General features: G+C 43.7%; 2 protein-coding genes across 3 annotated transcripts; one reads left to right on the top strand and one right to left on the bottom strand.

The window, feature by feature from the left end:
• Positions 1-211: 211 nt before the first annotated feature.
• On the bottom strand, positions 212-9567 carry exoc5 (exocyst complex component 5). The gene is made up of 18 exons (XM_031847850.1): positions 9384-9567; positions 8959-9053; positions 7431-7578; positions 7105-7299; positions 5645-5709; positions 5375-5403; positions 5167-5276; positions 4919-4963; positions 4681-4821; positions 4517-4599; positions 4215-4424; positions 3923-4070; positions 3697-3805; positions 2935-3055; positions 2735-2821; positions 2508-2616; positions 2108-2323; positions 212-1465 (listed from the first exon to the last, which is right to left on the bottom strand). Exons 1-18 carry the CDS (start codon positions 9408-9410, stop codon positions 1277-1279), a joined length of 2127 nt encoding a protein of 708 aa, XP_031703710.1. The 5' UTR covers positions 9411-9567; the 3' UTR covers positions 212-1276.
• Positions 9568-9639: 72 nt separating this feature from the next.
• On the top strand, positions 9640-16231 carry ap5m1 (adaptor related protein complex 5 subunit mu 1). Of its 2 annotated transcripts, XR_004212780.1 has the most exons (9): positions 9640-9848; positions 10000-10660; positions 10760-10987; positions 11074-11213; positions 12093-12178; positions 12283-12395; positions 12588-12684; positions 12773-15910; positions 16051-16231. XR_004212780.1 is itself a non-coding variant. In XM_031847592.1 (8 exons), exons 1-8 carry the CDS (start codon positions 9781-9783, stop codon positions 12853-12855), a joined length of 1476 nt encoding a protein of 491 aa, XP_031703452.1. In that variant the 5' UTR covers positions 9640-9780; the 3' UTR covers positions 12856-16231. The 2 variants fall into 2 exon arrangements, 1 of the variants encoding a protein (XP_031703452.1); XM_031847592.1 differs by having other exon boundaries at positions 12773-16231.
• The last annotated feature ends 2832 nt before the right edge of the window (positions 16232-19063 follow it).

The following is a 19063-nucleotide window of genomic DNA, read 5'->3' as shown; positions in this document are numbered from 1 at the left end:
CGTAGATATCTAATCCCCTCTGGCTCTGCTCACTTCCTGAAGTCTAAGAAAGAACTTTACTCTGGTGACAAGAATTCCCATGAATACTTGATGACTTCCACAGAAAGGAAGACTTTTTCATCTCACTTTGAAAGTGACATTCGGAGGAACTGGGCAAACTTTCTATTCAAAGCTCCCCATGTATTAAGGATGTTCAGAAGAGGGATGATAATAAAATGCAACATTTTTTTAATGAGTCACTAATTAAGGTAAACAGCAGTACAGTGGGAGCAGCTTTGCGTCGCAGACAGTTTGAGGCATCAGGGACACCCGACTGCTCTTTTTAGTGCAGAAGACAGTGAGTGAGACCAAATAAGCCCTGTGTGAAGAAGTCCCCTCTAGTTTGTTTCCTTAATCAGCCGAGGTCAACATTTCAATGTCCTCTGACCCGGAAACACTGCAGATCAAGCCAACAATGTCTTTGGACTGTGTGCTCCACTGGATGAGCAAGTGTTGATCTGTGCAATTACAGTGACACGTACTCACTGACCCATCACACCAGTCATCTCAGGCTAAAAGGGGGCCACCCAAACCTCCAGAGAGGTTCTCAGACCTGTTAATAGTTCAGATCACACTTCTCTGTGATGGCCTCTTGACCTCTACTTTGTGGTCAGAAGTCAAAAGGGTAGAGAGGTGGTCATGTGTCTCTCTTAGCCAGACAGGGCTCTATATCTCATGCTTTGGTGGGGCTGTCTCTGTCAGGCCCCCTGCACCTCATTACAAAGGGTAGCTGGTCCCAATACACAGTGCTACTGCAGCCTTTAAGTATGACGTTACAGCGTGATTGTTGACAGTCTCCCTTTACAGCAGCTTTAGGGGTCTATTTCTGTGCACAATTGCAGCCACAGAATTTATATATTTGGCACAATCAAAAAAAAAAATTTGTTTTACATGAGCACAGAAATCAATGTTGTCCATTTACTATAATATGTCAATTTTTTAGCCATGTGGATTGGTGATGGATTAGCATTTAAAAACAAATGAAATATTAAGTCAATAGACATTTAGATTTCTTCAGCTTGAAGAAATTAACAATGAAAAAGAAAGTTGAAATGCACATTTCCCACATTCAAGGAGCAGTAGGCTTTTGTCTCCATGATGTACGAAGCAGCCCTGGAGTCTGTATGCCGGGGCCCGGACGACGCATTCTCTGAAGCAGGACTGGTTTCTTCAAGGCGCGTCGTCTCATCAAAGCATGGGTTTCTGGACGGAGGGCAGCGAGGTTTTGAAATAGTCATTAACTGAAGTGTCGCCCCAGTCTGGCTGAACGGTAGTCCACTCTGAGCTGGACGAAGGCGTGCAGGAGGTTTCGGTCCAGATTGGTGAGCTGCTCACCTGAACAAACCTGCTTCAGGTTGTCAGGCGCAACGACCAGCAGGTTACAGAGAGCGTGGAGTGTGTCGAAGAGCTGCAGCACCAAAGGCACCTGGAGAACAGACAACGTATTACACCATGTTAAATATATACAGTATACCCACGTTTATTCCCTGCATACATGCAAACCTGTCATGACAAATGCTCGAAATTGTAATCACAGGTTTCATTGTATTGTGACTAAAGATGCAAAACATGATGTAAACCGGTACATTTGTACACACACACACACACACACACACACACACACACACACACAGGGTATATGTATAGTATTAAATATACAATATCCATATGTCTATAGCCGCATGGTCCATCTCCCCCAACCCTGCAAATGCACTTGTAATGTAGTGCTGATTGGGCGACTTATTGATTATTCGCTCGTCAGAAAATGTATCAACAAGAATGTTTTTAATTTATTAATCATTTTGATGTAATTTATCATTTTAGTTATAATATTTAAAGGTTCTCCTACATGAGAATTTGCATCTTTTCTGTGTACTATTATATAATCAATGATGAAAAGAATTCTTAGTTGCAGCCCTTTTTGTATTTACTGAATGTAAAATAATCCAACAACTAAGAGCATAACTACTACTTTATGTGACAACAAACATAACGAGGGTCGCTGTTGGAGGATGCGGTGTCTTGCCCTGTGAACAGTGTATCCTGGACCTACGTCCCCCCCGCTCACCCTGAAATCCTTGGCTCTTCGTCGGTATTCAGCCACGTCGCAGATGGCCAGCATGCCTCCCATTGAGCTGTAGCTGTACTGCTGTAGGTGCTCGTGGATGAGCCGATGAAAACGAACGCCCAACTCTGTCAGCACCGTGTCCACGTTTTTCCCATCCATGGACTTCCGCACGTGCTCCACCTGCCGACTGACGTAGGCGCACACCTTAGAGCAAGCCTGCCGGGAGGAGACACACGGAAAACATGCTGACAAATACCAAAGGTAGATACCAAAAACGTGCAATTTGTGTTCAAAGAACAACAAGATGGACAGATCTAAGTGATTTGCAAGTCACATTTGCTGATTTGTTTAGCTTTGCATGTGAGCTGAGTGGTGGAAGCTGAGGCCCTGTATGTCTTACTGTAGTGTACTGGATCATGACGTTGTTCTCGTCCTCAGGCCTGAAATCTGTCTTTTTCTGCTCCGTTGCCAAGATGTGCTTCATTTGCCCCACCATGCAGTTTATTGTTCTGTGTGTAGCAGAAAAACACTTCAGAAACTGTTTTGAAGACCAGTCATTGTTTCATTATGGGTTTTGGTCACATTTGAAACACATCACATATAAGAGCGACTCATAAACACACTGACCTGTCGATTCCTGTGTCCAGTTTCACTTCCATCTGTTCAATCACCTCTTTCTTCTTTTGCAGGCACTCTGCCAACTTTGGAGATGAGCTGGAGACATAGATTTTAAAAAAGGTAAAAGCAGAGCTCTTCCTTTCATCTACAAGGCATGTGTTGATGAAAGGCAGTGGCATAAATAACCAAGACTTTGACCTGAAACTGACCTTATAAGAGGCATGAGCTGGTCATTAAACTGCTTGTCAAACAAGTGGAAGATAGAGTTCGCCTGTTGAACGACGTCCAGGAAGTACAGGTTGGCATTCTTGGCATCTGATGAGGGAATCGCTGTAGATCAAAGAGAGAGCGAAGAAGTCCAGGCAAAAAAAAAAAAAAGTAAGTGAAAGGACGAGTCATTACGATTCACAGAAAAGCACTGTTGCCTGCTCTATATGGGTTGTAACCACAGAAATACAACGTAAAAAAACATGCACAGCAATGTACTGCTTCAGCATCAGACGGTGAAGAGAAAGCAATCAAACTATCGGGACATCAGTGTTGCATTTCTTTGATGAAGAATATATCTTATGAATTGAGCACTAGGAGATAAAGGAACATGTTTAGTTCAACTGTAGCTGCCTGAAAATGATCAGCTACATCCTGTATTCAAAGAAATGCCACAGAGGCACAACTCGCTGTGCATCAGGGTAACTTAGATATTTCTATTTTTTTGTTAACTGCCATCAAATTTTTGGGTTGTATTATTGAATTGCATCCATAGCAACAAAACACCATCTGGTTGATGACACAGTAAAAGCCTATTAACAGTAGTGAGATCATGATACTTCACTAACAGTGACCTGTGTGGCCTGCATCCCTCAAATAATTCAGTCTCTGATTTACGACACAGTGGCCCTGATTTGTGATAGAGTGAGCGGTGTGGCCCCAGTCTTCACCCACAGAGTGGGGTTAGAATGAGCTGAATGTACCTGAGAGGCCAATCTCTAGGGCGTAGTCGATGTGATCCACACACAAATGGTCAACCAGCAGCAGGAAGATTGAGAAGGCGTTCTTGGGCAGGTCTGAAGGATCTGAAAGCTATGTCACCCCAAAACCGATAGAAAGAGAACACATTTAGCTATTTTCGCCCCCAGCAGGATTTTCTCTCTAACACTGCTCTCAGCGGAAAAAAAAGAGTCATCTAGTATCCCTCACCCTGTTGCATCTCTCAAAGGCATGACGTGTCTCCTGCAGCAGGTTGACAACTAGCTCTGGGGACAGAAAGGTCTCCCCATGGGTGTCAATCATAGGGCCAAGAGGGAGGTTGGTGCGCTGTCTGATCCGCTCCTTCAGTTCTTGGATACTGTAGAAACACACAGATAGTGATTACTTTGTTTCACCATTATTTGTTATCATTTAGTTATTAGTTATCATTTAGTAAAACATATTAAAATAATTAATCCTAACCCGTCCTTATGTGGGGAAAAAGTTAAACCCAAAATCTGACCTGCCGGTGCCAATTGTGCGTTTCTGGTGATTCTTGGAGTCGTAGTAGCGCTGTAGAATCATGGCACCTCGAGTGCGAAGGTAGTCCCTCTCCATGTCGATGTAGCTTTCGAGGTATGAGGAGAATATGCTCTTTATCAGCTTGGACAGGAAAGTGTGCTTGTCTGATCCCAGGTTGAACTCAGTCAGCTTAGTGGCCAATGCTGTGGTCCTGGAGAACGTGCAAAAAACGAAAGTGTGTAGAAACGTAAACATAAGGTAACTGTGTAGACAGAAAGTGAATCAAAACAAGAGAACAAATACCTGCTGTACAGATCATAGAGGTTCTTGAGGTACTGTTCTACATCAGAGTGTCGTGTTTCATCCAGTTTTTCTCGAACGTGGGCCTGCAGACACAAAGGTGTTGAATACAACAGAGAAGGCATGTCTTAGTAGAACTAAGAAAAAAGGAGAAGTAATAGAAATACCTGCAATTTGTTTTCAAAGATGTTCTGAATGAGTTTGGCCATAACAGTCTCTGGGCTGCTGAAGACTTCGCCCACCTGCTTGTTGACTCTCTGGCAGAGGACTGCTGTGTCCTCAAACACATCATTCCTCAGGTAGGCCCCCTAGGGAGACAAACAAAGGGTTAACCAGGAGTCGGTGGATATTACTTACACACAAAAAAGTGGAATGTTTTGTACAAGAGAAACTTTTTACACTCACTTCCTGACACTGCTTGATATAGACGTCCACACAGTGTGCATAGCCCTTCAACAAAAAGATCAGGAAGTTACTTTTCTGCAAGATTACACTGAAGTGCAGTTTTGAAGTTCAGAGACGTAAAAAAAAAAAAAGTGCACGTTATATACTGTTTGAAGCTAGTAACAATCCCAAATATCAAAGACTTATGGTTAGACTAAATGTGGACTAAAGTTAAAATGTAGACGTCAAAACTGATTCTTCCTGGTCACCTTGAAATGCAATAGAACCGCTGCCACCTCCCGCATACGTCCAATCTCACCCCTGCGCTGGGCAGCTGTGAACTCCTGGATTAACTGCCGCTCCAGGTCATGGTACTTACCTGGGTAGTAACGCAAACAAAGACACAAAATAATATTATCATTTGTAGATAACTTCCACTGTATTTGGAATGGGGACATTCATTTTTCTGAAACTTACTTGCAATTTTTGCCTTGACATCTGCAAATCTGTCAGAGGAAAAGATAATGAATCTTCAAGGAAACACTTACAAATGATATAACACTATACTTTTTTATTAATTCATACAGGTTAATGCGTTTAATTTCTTAAAATTAATTAAGTATTTTAATACTTGATATGTCCTGTGCTGGCTTACACTGTGAGGAATAGTCTACATCACTAATACTCCACCTTCCCCTTGTTTGACAGTGCTCTTGTCTAAAGCTGCCTCCAGGATGCCCGACTCACCTGTCGAATGGCAGCTCCTGGGCAATGAGATGCAGCTTCTGAATTATATCAGCAGCCTCCTTAATCTGAAGGAGAGAGAGAGCATGAGCGAGAGAGAGAGAGAGAGAGAGAGAGAGAGAGAGAGAGAGAGAGAGAGAACGACAAGACCATGAGAGGTGGACATCCAGACAGAAAGCTGGCAGGCCTCCGGCGGTGTCTCCACTCGGGGGATCATCATTTTAGAGCTGCCCTTCTCCACCTCCCCATGTTGAACAGGGATATGATAACAGACAGGCTGCGCTCACCTGGGCATCGGCAGCAGCAACAGCAGCAGCAGTCCTGACTTAGCAGCACATCCAACTCTATATTGGCATGCCTTTTCTGAATGGGCTGTAATCCCACTGGAGTCTAAATCGCCTTCAATAATCTGTCCGGCCAGGGATATGTCTTAAAAAAGGGGGCCCTGTCGAGAGCCCCCCTCCCCCCCGCCCCTCCTGACATACACACTGGCTGAAAAAGCCCCAGACCTACGAAAGGCCCGCCGTCCGCAACTCCTCTGTTCCCGCAGATGCCTGCCTCAGCTAACATCATTACTCTGCTCCCGTGAGGAGGATCCAGCCTTTCTGCTCGGCGAAGGTTTTCTAAGTATCTGTCCCCCAGCTAAGATTAGCTAAATCCCATGTAAGTAATGTAGCCGTCTCCCTGCAGTCAGGGTTTAGCAGCACTTGTCTCCACGCTGGCGGCCCAGCCCTCCCTTTCAGAAGGATTAGCAAAGCCATCCCCCTTCAGCTATTCACTTGCAGCTTTCCTCTTTCCCCCTCGTCTGGAGGTATGCTCAGGAAAAAAGGAATCTGACCAGATATTTCTGCATGCCTCTCCGGAAAACTAGCTCCATCTCCAGCTCCCGTCTCTGGGATTGACCCCCAGACTCACTGCTCTGCATCCACTGATGGTGTTACCAACAGGAATTAATCTAAAGCATCCCAATCTTCCTACTGTCACTTAGAAAACTGCAAAATCAAACTTTAATGGGTCACTTGTCTAACATCAACATGGTCCCTGTGTAGGCAGGAACTAAGTAAAAGTGTGCAAGTCATCTTCCTGCATGCATGTTATCACCGCCCTTACATGTACCATAATGCCACAAGCTCTTCGCCGCTGTAATGCGCCACAAAGCTGAGGACCAACCAAATTCTCGCTCCCAGACAACCTTCTGTAAATGCAATTAGGGTTGACATGAGCATGTTGACATCCATGCTAGTCAATCATCCAGCTATTGTCAGACAGCAAATGACAGTTTATTAATCCAAATTAGCCCTGGGATCCAACTAAAGGGATAAACTTGACAAATTAATATGGATGGTTTACCTCATAATCCTGTTCATTCTCACCTCCAGCTGTGTCACAGTGGGGGTCCTCGTCAATGGACACACACACACACCTCCACTAAAGAGAATGGAAGGTGTATGCAGAATACTCACCTTGTCGGGGTTATTGAAGACGTCACTGCGTAGGTCCCCATCCAAGAACTCGTTGAAGTAGGTCATTAGACGTTGAGCTTCCACGGCCCTCTGTCGAGGCGTGTTCACCCCCTCCAGCTGGTCGCCAAGGTGGCAGACCTTAGTCGCCACATAGCTTATGTGCTCATCGAGCTCCTGGAAATGTTGAAAGGCCACCTGCGTAGACAAAGAGCCGAGGCAATGTATAGAAAAGATAAAGCCGTACTGTAACGTGATGAATAAAACAACAACCTAAAGCTCAAAGACATTGAGGTACGTGCGATTGGCTGCTTGACCATACAACCCACCTGGTTGCTTCTTTGCAAATCTTGCACTTTGTGGGCAAATTCCTTGGCCTCACGATGACACTGATGCTCAAGCTTCTCCACTCGCCGCTGGATCTTCTCGTCCAACTGCTTCAGCTCTTCGATGTGGTTCTCAAATTCTTCCAACAGCCTATCACAGAGGAAAGACAGGCTGTAGATCCAGAACTTCACATTGGTCTTACCAACATACACTACAGGTAAAACACACAGACAATGGCATTGCTCTGGAGGAGTAATTGGGTACCACAAGGTTAAATCCGTCCCACTGAACGCACAGTTATAGTTATAGTTAGTTACAGAATAGTGCCGGAGGCTTTACTCCTGGGTCCCCAGGCTTAAGAAGCTCTGAAAACTAGCTACTTCGTCAGCTGCATTTTAAGTGCCATCAGGACGGCAGCGCAAATGTTCTAAGTCAGCACCACATTTCACAGACTAGGAAACATCCCAAAATGATGAGTGTATAATCTCTTGACTAATTCCCTCTGCACTGGCTACAGCTTAAAGACATCTCCCATCCCTTCCCAATAGACACTCATTCACTGACTGGTGACTCACAGTATGGTGGCCTCCACAGATATGTTGTCTCTGACTCTTCTCTAAGAGCTTCAGAGGAGGTGGTGGCAACAGTTTTGTGGAGGGAGCAGATAAGGCAGAATGGATCCACAGTATAGTTAAACTCTTATGGCATTTTTGCTTGCGAGAAGTAACTCGGTCCTCAATTGTAAGCACAACAAGCAGTGAAAATACCACGAAACAAAATCTTGAACATAGATGTTTCCTGTATTTCTCCAACCCAACACGTAGCATATAAGAGACCAAGATGACAGCTTTAGCAAGCTGATACTGGAGGCTGAAAATATAAAAATAAATCTTGATTTATTTTGGAAGACTTTCAATATAGTATTACGTTTGGAAAGCTGAATTACATTTATTGCTCCCAACCCCTTTAAAAGCTGCCAAGAAATGCAGACAAGAGCTGTACTAAGTGCAAGATCACAATATAATCTGAATAGATATGGGCATTTTTTTGTTTATTAGCATGACTTGACCAGACAAAGACAAATATCTTAATGTCAACATCTAGTCAACTTCAGTGAAAGGAAAAGACGTGGAATTGTGGAATAGGCCAGGAAGGCATCATTAAGTCATTCTAAGAAAGAGCTCCGTGTTAGAGATGCTCAGCTGTGTTACACTGTCAGCAGACATGAATGGAAACGCTGCATTGCCCTTCAAAACAATATTGTTTGCAACAGAAAACAAAGCAAGCAATTTTAAAGAAATGTGCTCGTCACTGAGCTAAATGTACATCATGTAAGAAAATAAAGAAAAACAATGCAACTGTTGGTGTGTTTTTAAACTATCACAAGACAGCAAATATGTAGGGAACCAGGGGACACATTGGCAGTGATATTCACCAAACTGAGGTTAAAACATGGCGTATGATATTCTACTGATTGACAGACTCATGTTCATGTGTACAGTAAAGGTGAGCGATATGCACCTACAGTACCTTTTGGGGTCAAATGCCTCGGCTCCTCCTTTGGAGCCTCCCCCTGGTGTCCTCCATGCCAACCTTTCAATGTACTCGTCTGCATCAAAGGGCTCCTGAGGGGCGAGAGGAAGTAGTGAGTGCACCGATCGTTGCCCCCACACAATAATAACATCAGCAAAACACCAGCTAAGGACCCCAAAAGATAGAAGAACAATAGACTTGACCAACAAACGGTAAGGTTACACGAATAACCTGCACCCTACTGTGGCGTTTTACAGTCTTCTAATAACATTGACCTCACCCCGAATAGCTCAAAGGACTATATTTGTCCCTATTCTCTCTATCTTATAACTGACCGTTAAGCTACCGTTAATGATAGTTAGCAACCTAGTGTTAGCTAGCCTGACGGCTAACACAGCTCCCCGGTGCAGCAGTCATTTTACCTCGAACAGCTGCGGTGTTGTCGCCATGTTCCAGATTCAGCGTAGTGAAATGCAATTTAGAGGAAGGCTCTCCGAGTCAACAATACCGCCGACTTCCACATGGATTTACCGATTTCGTACAGTTTCGCCCTTTGTTGACAGCTAGCGTTGGCTGACTAGCAGTCCGGCTTCCTGTATGGGTGGAGAAGGGTGGGAATAAATGGTGGCGAGTGCGCAAGCGCGGATGTCGCGTGATTGGTGGTTGGTGTCACATGAAACAGCAGCAGGAAGTAAAAATGCAGCGTTGATCGAATTCATACGGAACATTTGAATTTAACAACTGCACGATAGGATGTGAATATTAATATTGAAGTCACATTGTAGTCTGTGAATAGAGGACAGAAGTGCAGCCGGACAAATGAGTGTGCGTGCTTTGTGGATCATTTCTCACGAGAAGGGAGAAAATGTGTCAATACGCTTTACAAGGTAACGTCATGTGATTTTAATGGCTTTTCCTGTTTACAATAGTGTTGAGTGTAGTGTAGCCACGCTATAATCTCGTAAAAGCTCCGCTGTGCTCACTGCTGGCAGCCTAAAGTATTTTGTAATATAATGTCTTGTGTATCTCCCCCCACAGGAGGTTTGCTACTGTGGAGCACCGTGCAAAGAGCCTGGCAGGTTCCTCATATGTGGCAGTCCCAGAAGACTACAGTGTGCTGCAGCTCCTGCTCACTGAGATGGGACTTTCAGACTCGGACAAGTACTATGTAGCTCTCAGAGATGATTGCCTTCATCGTCAGCGATCACCAGCCCTGGAGCTGCGTGTGGACGGTCCTGGAAAGGGAATACTGTGGCCAGTGTTGGCCATCTCACACGGGCCTCTGACCCTAGCTTGCCTGCCTATAGTGGATGCCCCCGCTGAGCCACGGCCACCCCTTGCCAGCCTGCTGTCTGTCTCCCAGGGCCTAACACTCTTGGCAGGTCTGCAAACTTTTCTTCTTGGCTCTGGGGGAAAGCCTGATAACGAGGGTCTGGCCTCTCGCCTGGCCATTCTGCCATCTGTACTCTTACAGGTTTGTCCACTTGGCACACCCCTGGATGTGCCACTTTTGGGGGCACCTGCTACATCCACAGTGCCTACTCCTGCTGGGAGCCAGAAGCAGCCAGCCTGGAAGACGGGGCTCCACCGCGGTCGAGCTGTGGTGAACGTAGCACTGAAAGAAACAGTGCGCTCCATGCAGTATGGTGACCGGAGCAGACAGGACCTGTGGGATGTTTATGGCACTGTGACATGCAAAGTAACAGCACAGTGTAAAGGAAAGCCAGTAATGTTCTATCTGTCTTTGCCTGTTTTTATTCTTTTCCTTTATTCCACTCTTTTGTCTTTCTGTTAACAGTGTGAAGTGGAAGGCATGCTCCCAAATGTGACAGTGACCCTCACATTGCCACCAAATGGTTCTCCACTACAGGACATCCTGGTCCATCCTTGTGTCACCTCACTGGATGCTTCTATCCTCACTGACAGCAGTGTGGATAACTGTGACGGCTCAGCTTTCTCTGGACCATACAAGTTCCCCTTCTCTCCTCCTCTGGAGCCATTCAGACTATGCAGCTATACATCTCAGGTATTAAACATACAAACAAACAAACATACTTATCATCCCACACATTACTGTTAATGTCATAAATGAATCCTACAATATTTCATTAGGTCCCTGTTCCTCCTATCCTCGGTTCGTATCAACTGAGGGAGGAAGAGAACCAGCTACATGTGTCAGTGACCCTCAAACTTCACGAGAGTGTGAAGAACAGCTTTGAGTACTGTGAGGCACACCTGCCATTCTTTAACAGGTATGAAGCACAAGAGGATGTAATCTTTCCTGAGCCCCTGCCAGTGTTTGTTTCCTGTAGAGCAAAGAGGTTCATGAATGTTCCTATGATAAATACATGAAGTTCTGCCGAGACGGCATTCTGTTTTAATGCCTGAGAATAATAAATTATTGATATAGAATTTGGATAGTAATCACATCTAATTTAAAAGTAGGTAAGATATTTGTTTTGACTACTAATGCATATATTTACTAGCTATGCAGGCAAACTAATGTAGAATTAATTCCAGCTGGCAGTCAAATACAACCATCAATTAGAGATTTGCTTTTTAAAAACTGCTACTAACATTGGAAACACTACTTATTACACGATTGACATATCATTGAATATATCTATTGCTGAGAAGATTTTGTTTCAGTATTAATTTGTTTTGTTTTATTGTGTCTCATGTGGGCCTTTGTAATATGGAACAAAGCCGTCCTGAATGCTTGTTTAACCTGGCCAGTTTTCTTTGCAAAACACCTGTACTGGTCTCACTAAATAACTCACCTGAGTTGAATTAATGAGTCATCCAACAGCCAAGTAATACCCCCAATAAAACAAAGTAAACCGGATAACCTAATCTACAAGTCTCAAACTCAACTCCATCATGTGATAAAATACTCCTCCCACACAATTTACAGAAATGTCCCAGAGAGGTTGCACTACCAACCCTTAAAACCATCTATTTTAGCAGTAGACCATCCTGTTGTCCTGTTCTTTCCCAATACACCTACAGTACACTGTCCCTGTGGGTTTTCTTGTAGAGCAGAGAGGATACAATCTGAAGTGATTGAACCCAACCACTTAAATCAGTATGTGTGCACTAACATCTGAATGTGGGCTCTGCGTCTTGTGCAGGGATCAGATGGGTGTTGTGGATGTGAAGGTGAGCTCTGGACAAATGGACGTTTCAAAGGAGAAGAACCTCCTGGTCTGGGGCCTGGGTAGGCACTGTGCTGCTGTTAAATGTTTAAAAAAATATCACATTAATGCAGCTGTATATTTGAAATTGATACTAATGAGTAGTTTTCCTCTCACTGATATTTAGGACAAAAGTTCCCTAAATCTCGTGAGGTCACAATGGAGGGCAAGATCAGCTTTTCTGGGCCGACGCCAGGACCCACTGACCCCATTTGCACAGAACTTATAGCCTATATCAAAGTAAGTTAATATATGTGTGATATTCAGAAGCCTGATTAAAATATCTGGGATTTATGATCCAGTTTGTTTATTTACACCTCCAGCATTTTGTAGCAATTTGTAAACAGCTAATGGGATACAGTAAAATGGAATTTATTAATATATAATCATTGTGTTGTGAAGTGTTTAACACTCCCATTGTTATCTTCACAGTTGTATTTCAAAGTGCCTGACATGACGCTCTCTGGATGCTGTGTTGACCAGCATTCAGTGCAGGTTTATTCCTCTGCCAAACCACGGATTATAACATGTAAGCTTACAATAGTTTTCCGATCAAAATGTTTGCTGTATACACATTTTCTGGCACTAAAAAAATGTTCTGTCTGGTTTACTTTCAGCCCGAGAACTTCAATCCAAAGAGTACTTCATATGGAATTCAACTGGAACTGCTCCGGTGTCCTCTGGGCCGATGATGCTGTAGCACGGATACATTAAGAGCAGCTCAGTGCTCGGGTCACTGTAACGTAACAAGACTGAAAACTGTTGAGCAAATACTGTACAGTGATCCAGACTAGATATGTGACCCCATAAAACATGTTACTATCCTGTTGTTACTGCAGAGCTCACAAATGATAGAACATTTAGATAGCATTACAAATAATTAATTGATATAATCATGTCATCATTTTGCTTTCATTCAGTACAGCTCACAATGTGCAAACTTTCACTGACAGAAGTATTGATTTTGTTGATGGGTGGATACTTAAAAAACAACAACAACAACAACCTGTTCTTGTAGTCCAACTTCTTTTATTCCCCAACCTTCACCCTCCCTCAAATTTATCCCACTGCAGACACAAGAGCCACCCCTCGCTCCGACAGTCCCACTTCAGTGACTCTCTATCAGCCGGATAATTAGCAGCTGGGGCCTTGTCATCAGCTGTTGTGGGCCTGGAAGAGAGGGGCGGCTGGGCTGTGAAAGGCCAGGCTGCTCTGGCCAGTGCCTTGGCTACAAAAGACTCCTCTTTTAGAGCTGGCAGGAGTCCTTGCCCCCTTCACCAATCACTCCCCCACCCCTTTTGAACCCATCCCCGCCCTGTCAACTAGTGGCTAGTTCAAACACTCAACCTCTCCAGCCAGACTGTGATTGAGCGCTGACCCTCTGGCCCTCTGAGACTTAAAAAGCAGCCGGCCCCATTCAGAGAGAAGGACCTGCCTAATTGGTGAAAAAGTCACAAGAATGGAAATGATTGGGTCGCCACCAGGTTGCATAAGTGCTTTAAATTAATTAATGTAGAACTTTTAGTATGTTATTTTCATTGATATTGTAATAACACAGGTGTCAGTGCAGTATTATAATCAATATTCAATTCATTTACAAGTATAGTATTTAACGAGGGGCATGTCGTTCCACATGTTTCTCACTGTTTTTTTTTTACCTGAACTATGATGGGTTTCATACTAACTCGGTTACATTTCTACTGTGAAAGCTCCACCTCAGTGTATTAAGGTAAATGAATAACCAGCCGATGAAGGGTTAAATCAAAGAAGATTGTGCCCCACTACTCCACAGCAGCCAGACTCCTCTGAGTGCCCTCATTGTGTGCTGTTGGCCTCTTGTGCCCCTTGCTGGTCCAAATGCTACATTCTCACGTGGATTTCCACTCAGAAGGCTGACCATGACCAATCCTCTGTCAATTGGAACCAATTGCTCACACGGCATCCTTCACCTTCTTTTTATGTAGCGGTACGGAGTGGCAGACACCGAGACCTCTCGGCTCTCCCCCTGCACGATGATTTGGCTTTAAGGCCCAGTGTGTATGGCTAGCGAACTGGAAAAGGAGACGTTTTTTTTTTTTTTTTTGAAGAGTTGGGCCACTCTAAATCTCTTCAGTTTCCCAATATGTGGTCGGTCTGGCTCCTCAAGTCTGCAGTCAGTGGCCTCTCACTGGCTGACTTTGCTTTGTTGATTGAATGGCTTGCTAAGTAGATGGACTCGTTTTAATGTGTTGTTCTGCTCCGTGCCTTCAGCTCATACCTTTGGGTCTTTAGTTCTACGCAGTTTTTCAGAATCATTCATTATTTATTCATTTCATCATTTTTTACTCTTGTATACACACATACAAAAAAGGGATTAACACTTTTGTACAATAATAACACAGGCCAAAATACATTTGTGAAAGTAAAGTAGCACTGTGGATTGTCAGAAATAATGTTAATATATCACAGTGTTGCATAGCCTTACATGCTCAAAATGAACTTTCATACCAAAACATTAACTACACTATTATAAACACTGCAACTGTTATCCACCTGACTGTGGGACTGTACTTCTGTGTCCCTTAACCCAATAATGACACCCAGTGGTAGAGTACAATAAAGTCCATGTTCGACCTTTGATTTCTTTAATACACTTTAATACTTATTTCATCTATTGAAATCATTTTACTCAACCACTGCCAGATAGTCTTTGCTTGTTTAATTCCCCCCACGCCCCCTCTGTGCGATGAGATCCCAGCAATGTTCATCTAAGGCACCGTGCCTGAGGACCAGGCTTTTGTTGGCCACTGTGGCCCCCAGGTGTTTGATTGGAGTCCAGTTCTTCTCGGCCTCTCTAAACCCGCTAAGAGCCGGCCTCAAGGGGACCGCTTGAAGAACGACGGTGCAATTAGCTGTTTCCTGTTTTCAGACTAATTATTCTTCAAGAGCCACAGGTCTTCTCAAATAGTGGGATATCGTTATACTGAGGGATTCTTTAGTGCTAATTTCTATAGCAGATGCCCAATAATAGGGCAGAAGCTTCAAAGCTGGCTGAGCTGAATCTCAACTCTTTGAACTAAATATAAAATCTATTTTTGGATGTTTGCTATCAATATTGTAGTAAGGCTGCATGAGCTTCAGACTCACTGCCTCGACAGCAAGTGTTCTCACTGCTTTCACCCATAGAGGGCATCATTCACTCAGACATGTAGGAAGTATCCGGAGCACATCAAGAGGTTTATTCATATTGCAAGTTGGTTGACTAAGTGTTCTTAGTCCAGCTCATTGTCTCAGATCCCTTATGCACCTTTTATCCATGCTGTCTGACACTTTCTGGCAGACTCCAGCCACATCCATCTGTGTGTTACCCGTCTTCTGTTCTCACTACTTCCCTTTCAGTTCTCCTTGATAAGTCTTTTGTTTACAGACTGTCTTTCCTCTCTGTTTCTGGGACCAAGAGCTCGCTCTGTCTGGATCCCGTCTTTTCCACGGCACAGGAGCTGTGTCTTTGGCTGGTTAAGGTGTCTTTCTTCAAAGAGTTGAGGCAGAGATTTTGGGTCCCGAAGACAGCTGGGGTCCAGACTTTCTCCTGTGGTCTCATCCCAGAAGATATCCCTCTCTGTGGGCCTTCTCACAAGTTTCAGCCTCTGGATGCCTTCTGTATTTGTGTGGTGCAGGGTAAGGGATAAAAGTCAGCGGAGGCTATATCCTTGCCGAAGCCAGCTACTGATCACCTGACCAACGATGAGCTGGCAGCGACTATTCATTTGACCAAGGTGGTAACTCATGTGTCCCACCTAGTATCAAGCTTGCTTGTTAGATTAACAATTCATAGTCTTACCTTTAACTGAGTAGACAACCTTATGTCTTCTCTGCTCTCTGGCACGTCGGAGGTGAACTCGCGGATGCCGATTAGCCTGTTGAGTGAGAGCTGTTTGGGCCTCCGGGAATCCTCCCTAGAAAGACCACAGTCAAGACACCAGTGGTGGAAAGTCCATTTGGTACAATTCTTAGGTAACACTGCTTGTACTTCACTTGAGTGTTTCCATATTATGCTACTTTTTACTTCTACTTCACTACATTTCAGAGGGAAATATGTTGTTTATTATTACTATTTTACAACACTTATTTTTATTTATTTTTTTACTCCTCTACATTTATTTGACGGGTGTAGTTACTTTTCATACTTAGATTTTACATTTTAAAAAATGACAAGCTTATAAAATACAATGCATTGTTACAGATTAGACCATACTCAACCTTTTTGGCTTGTGTCCCCTTACAAAGAAATTGTGTCGAGTGCCAGATGTCTATCAGTTGTTGGCAGTCCCACAAAAGAGATTCTATATGATACTTATGTACTTTTGTAGGATTTTGAAAGCAGGATAAAAGATCTTTACGATGTTGTATTGGTACTTTTATTTAGGTAAAGACGCATATACACAGTGCATTACAATACATGCTTTGTGGGATTTGTAGTTTAGTTAATATATTTCCTGGACTGACGTAATTTCAAAGCAAAGCATTCATGTGACTGTCAAGACTATACTTTTGTTTGTGTCTAAGACTGTGTATCTAATAGTGGGGGGTTTTCTGTTCCCTGTACCCTGAGAATAGATCCCATTGAGGGCCAGTCATGGCTGTAGACCACCCTACTTTCCACTCCACCAACACTTTAATCAGATACACCCCCCCCCCATCTCTCGCAAACACGGCTGCACACTTTAATTTTGCCTCGATTATAAAAATGCATGATCTGAATTATTTATGTTATAGATGCACTTCAGCTCTTCCGTACTTTGTCATGAAGCTATACCTGAATCATTCTGCCGGAGCCGATTGTAGAAAACAGGTGGACACCCCCATCTCTGCAGTCCCTGCCCTACAACAAACATCAAATTCCTTATTGGGTTATGAGATGGCATGGGGTCGGTGACGCTGGGACAGTCAGCAGTGACATGTTTCTTTGTTTTATTACCATCGCAATTTGATTGGCAGTGCTTGTGTGGCCAATTTGAAGGGCCAGTGGTAGCAGTGTCTGAGGAAAGATAATGATGGCATGTCTGGGTAAAACTCACAACCAGTCAGGAACAATAATGCAGAGTTATGTCTGCCAGCATGGGATTGAACAGATGAGATACGTCTCGCATGAATCAGACAACAAGAATAGCCTGTTATCGTTAATACAACTATATTGGGCAGGTGATTTTGCCCTTGCTAACCTGGGGTCTTCGGGGTGGATGGGAGTGAATGATGCTTGAATTGTTACGTTGCTTTGGTGGGAGGTTTCCTGCAAAGTATGGTTCTTACAGCACACACATGCCAACACTGTTATACAGTATCAGAATCAGTATCACAGCACAGAACGGTCTGTAAAAAATAATAAAAGCCTGAATGTGAATTCATAATTAGAGCCAGGAGACGTACTAACCTGAGAGTGTGGAAAGGGTTGTTTCTTGTCTCAGTGGAGGTAAGATCGTCTTCCTTTGTCCCAAAAATCCTGCCGGCTGCTCCACAGTGACTGGCAGAGCAGGGAGGGTCCATTGTGGTTCAAGTTGTGCCCCCTCTTCTTGCAGGCTATTACATGGAGCTACTTTACGCAGCCTGGGTCTGGAGCCTGTGGAGCCCATTGTCTCACACCCTGTCCGAATGCTGTCAAACTGAAATACTAAATTCAACTTTGAGATATGAAAAACTTAGTTAATCTTTCTACAAATTTAAAAAAGTTATTTTTTACACTTACTCCCACCTTTTTAAGGTCTTCTCATCAGACATGTAGATTCTATCTTTTGTAGGTCCACTGGTTTTATTAACTTTTCCCATGAAGTGGTGGATTCCCTTTGTATTTTTGGCCTTCCCTATTAAAAACTTTGTCAATTGCAGAAAGACTTCATGTTTAAAATCGACTCTCTAACTCGCCCCATTTCTTCCAGCTGCTTCCAAACAAACCTGCGTGGTCTTCACGTCTCTCCTGCTGGCGAGCTTAATGTTTGTCCTGAAGCATCTCTGTCTGGTGCCAAAGTACAAACGAAAAAAAACCCACTTCTGGTAGTGGTTAAAAAAAGTAGGTGTGCACTTAATCTCTGCCTTCATACTTGCCATCATTGTAATGAGCTAGGTTTCTATGGCAACTCTCCCTACAGGTTACTCTGTAACTCATAAGTTAATGCTTGAAAGAACCTGTTATGTCCCGGCACCCTTTCCATGTTGGAAAGCCCAGAGGGGTGAGGAGAGAGACAAGTTCTTTAGGAAATTGTTAACTGACAGAAAAATGTAACTTCATGAGTACTCAGAAAACCACGGGGGGGGGGGGGGGGGTAGGCAAAGACGAGTCATTAGGCTGCATGTCAGTTGTCCAGGTTGTATCAGCCCTTTACATACAATACTTTACTTATCACTACTAGAGCTTAAAAATGCGACCTCTGTTGTTCTTTGTTGGTGTAGTTAGTATGTGTTTGGTCGGTCGGTCCATTACTTTGGTCCAAACTGCAATTTTTGGGATGGAGTGTGGTCAATCATCGTTCCATTAGGGTGTATCTTACTGACTTTGGTAATCCCCTGTATATTCTTCCTGCTCACAATTTCTGTCAGTTAAAAACTTTGGTTTATGACAGAATGCCTGCAAAACTAATAACATTCCCATCAGCCTCCGCTGTACTTTGGATTTAGTGCCAAATATCAAATCTTAGCGTGCATTGTGTTCAATGTCGAGCTGAAATCAACAAACTATTTGGATGTAAATGTGTGTGTGTGTGTGTGTGTGTGGGGGGGCTTGCTTATCAGCATCCAGCAGACCTACTGTATCATGAAGTTAAGATTTGAACATTACACATTCCTCTGCTTCTTCTACGGTAGCTCATTTATTTTAATATGTTAAAATGCCACTGCGTGCGGTTGCTAAGCTGAAAGCGTCACCTCAGCAAATGCTT

The sequence above is a fragment of the Anarrhichthys ocellatus genome, unplaced genomic scaffold, assembly GCF_004355925.1.
Source record: "Anarrhichthys ocellatus isolate YVR2014 unplaced genomic scaffold, GSC_Weel_1.0 scaffold7, whole genome shotgun sequence".
Lineage (NCBI taxonomy): Eukaryota > Metazoa > Chordata > Actinopteri > Perciformes > Anarhichadidae > Anarrhichthys > Anarrhichthys ocellatus.
The sequence above is the reverse complement of the archived record's forward strand: the minus strand, read 5'-3'. Positions and strand labels throughout refer to the sequence as shown.

Excerpts from the sequence above, each read along its gene's own strand:
- exoc5 (XM_031847850.1), bottom strand. The coding sequence starts at position 9,410 with ATGGCGACAACACCGCAGCTGTTCGAG. Across the intron at positions 4,600-4,680 it reads TCTTTGAAAACAAATTGCAG|GCCCACGTTCGAGAAAAACT; the intron begins GTATTTCTATTA and ends TTGTGTCTGCAG. Across the intron at positions 3,056-3,696 it reads CCTAGAGATTGGCCTCTCAG|CGATTCCCTCATCAGATGCC; the intron begins GTACATTCAGCT and ends TTTGATCTACAG.
- ap5m1 (XM_031847592.1), top strand. The coding sequence starts at position 9,781 with ATGAGTGTGCGTGCTTTGTGGATCATTTCTCACGAGAAGGGAGAAAAT. Across the intron at positions 11,214-12,092 it reads CACCTGCCATTCTTTAACAG|GGATCAGATGGGTGTTGTGG; the intron begins GTATGAAGCACA and ends CGTCTTGTGCAG. Across the intron at positions 12,685-12,772 it reads CAAACCACGGATTATAACAT|CCCGAGAACTTCAATCCAAA; the intron begins GTAAGCTTACAA and ends GTTTACTTTCAG.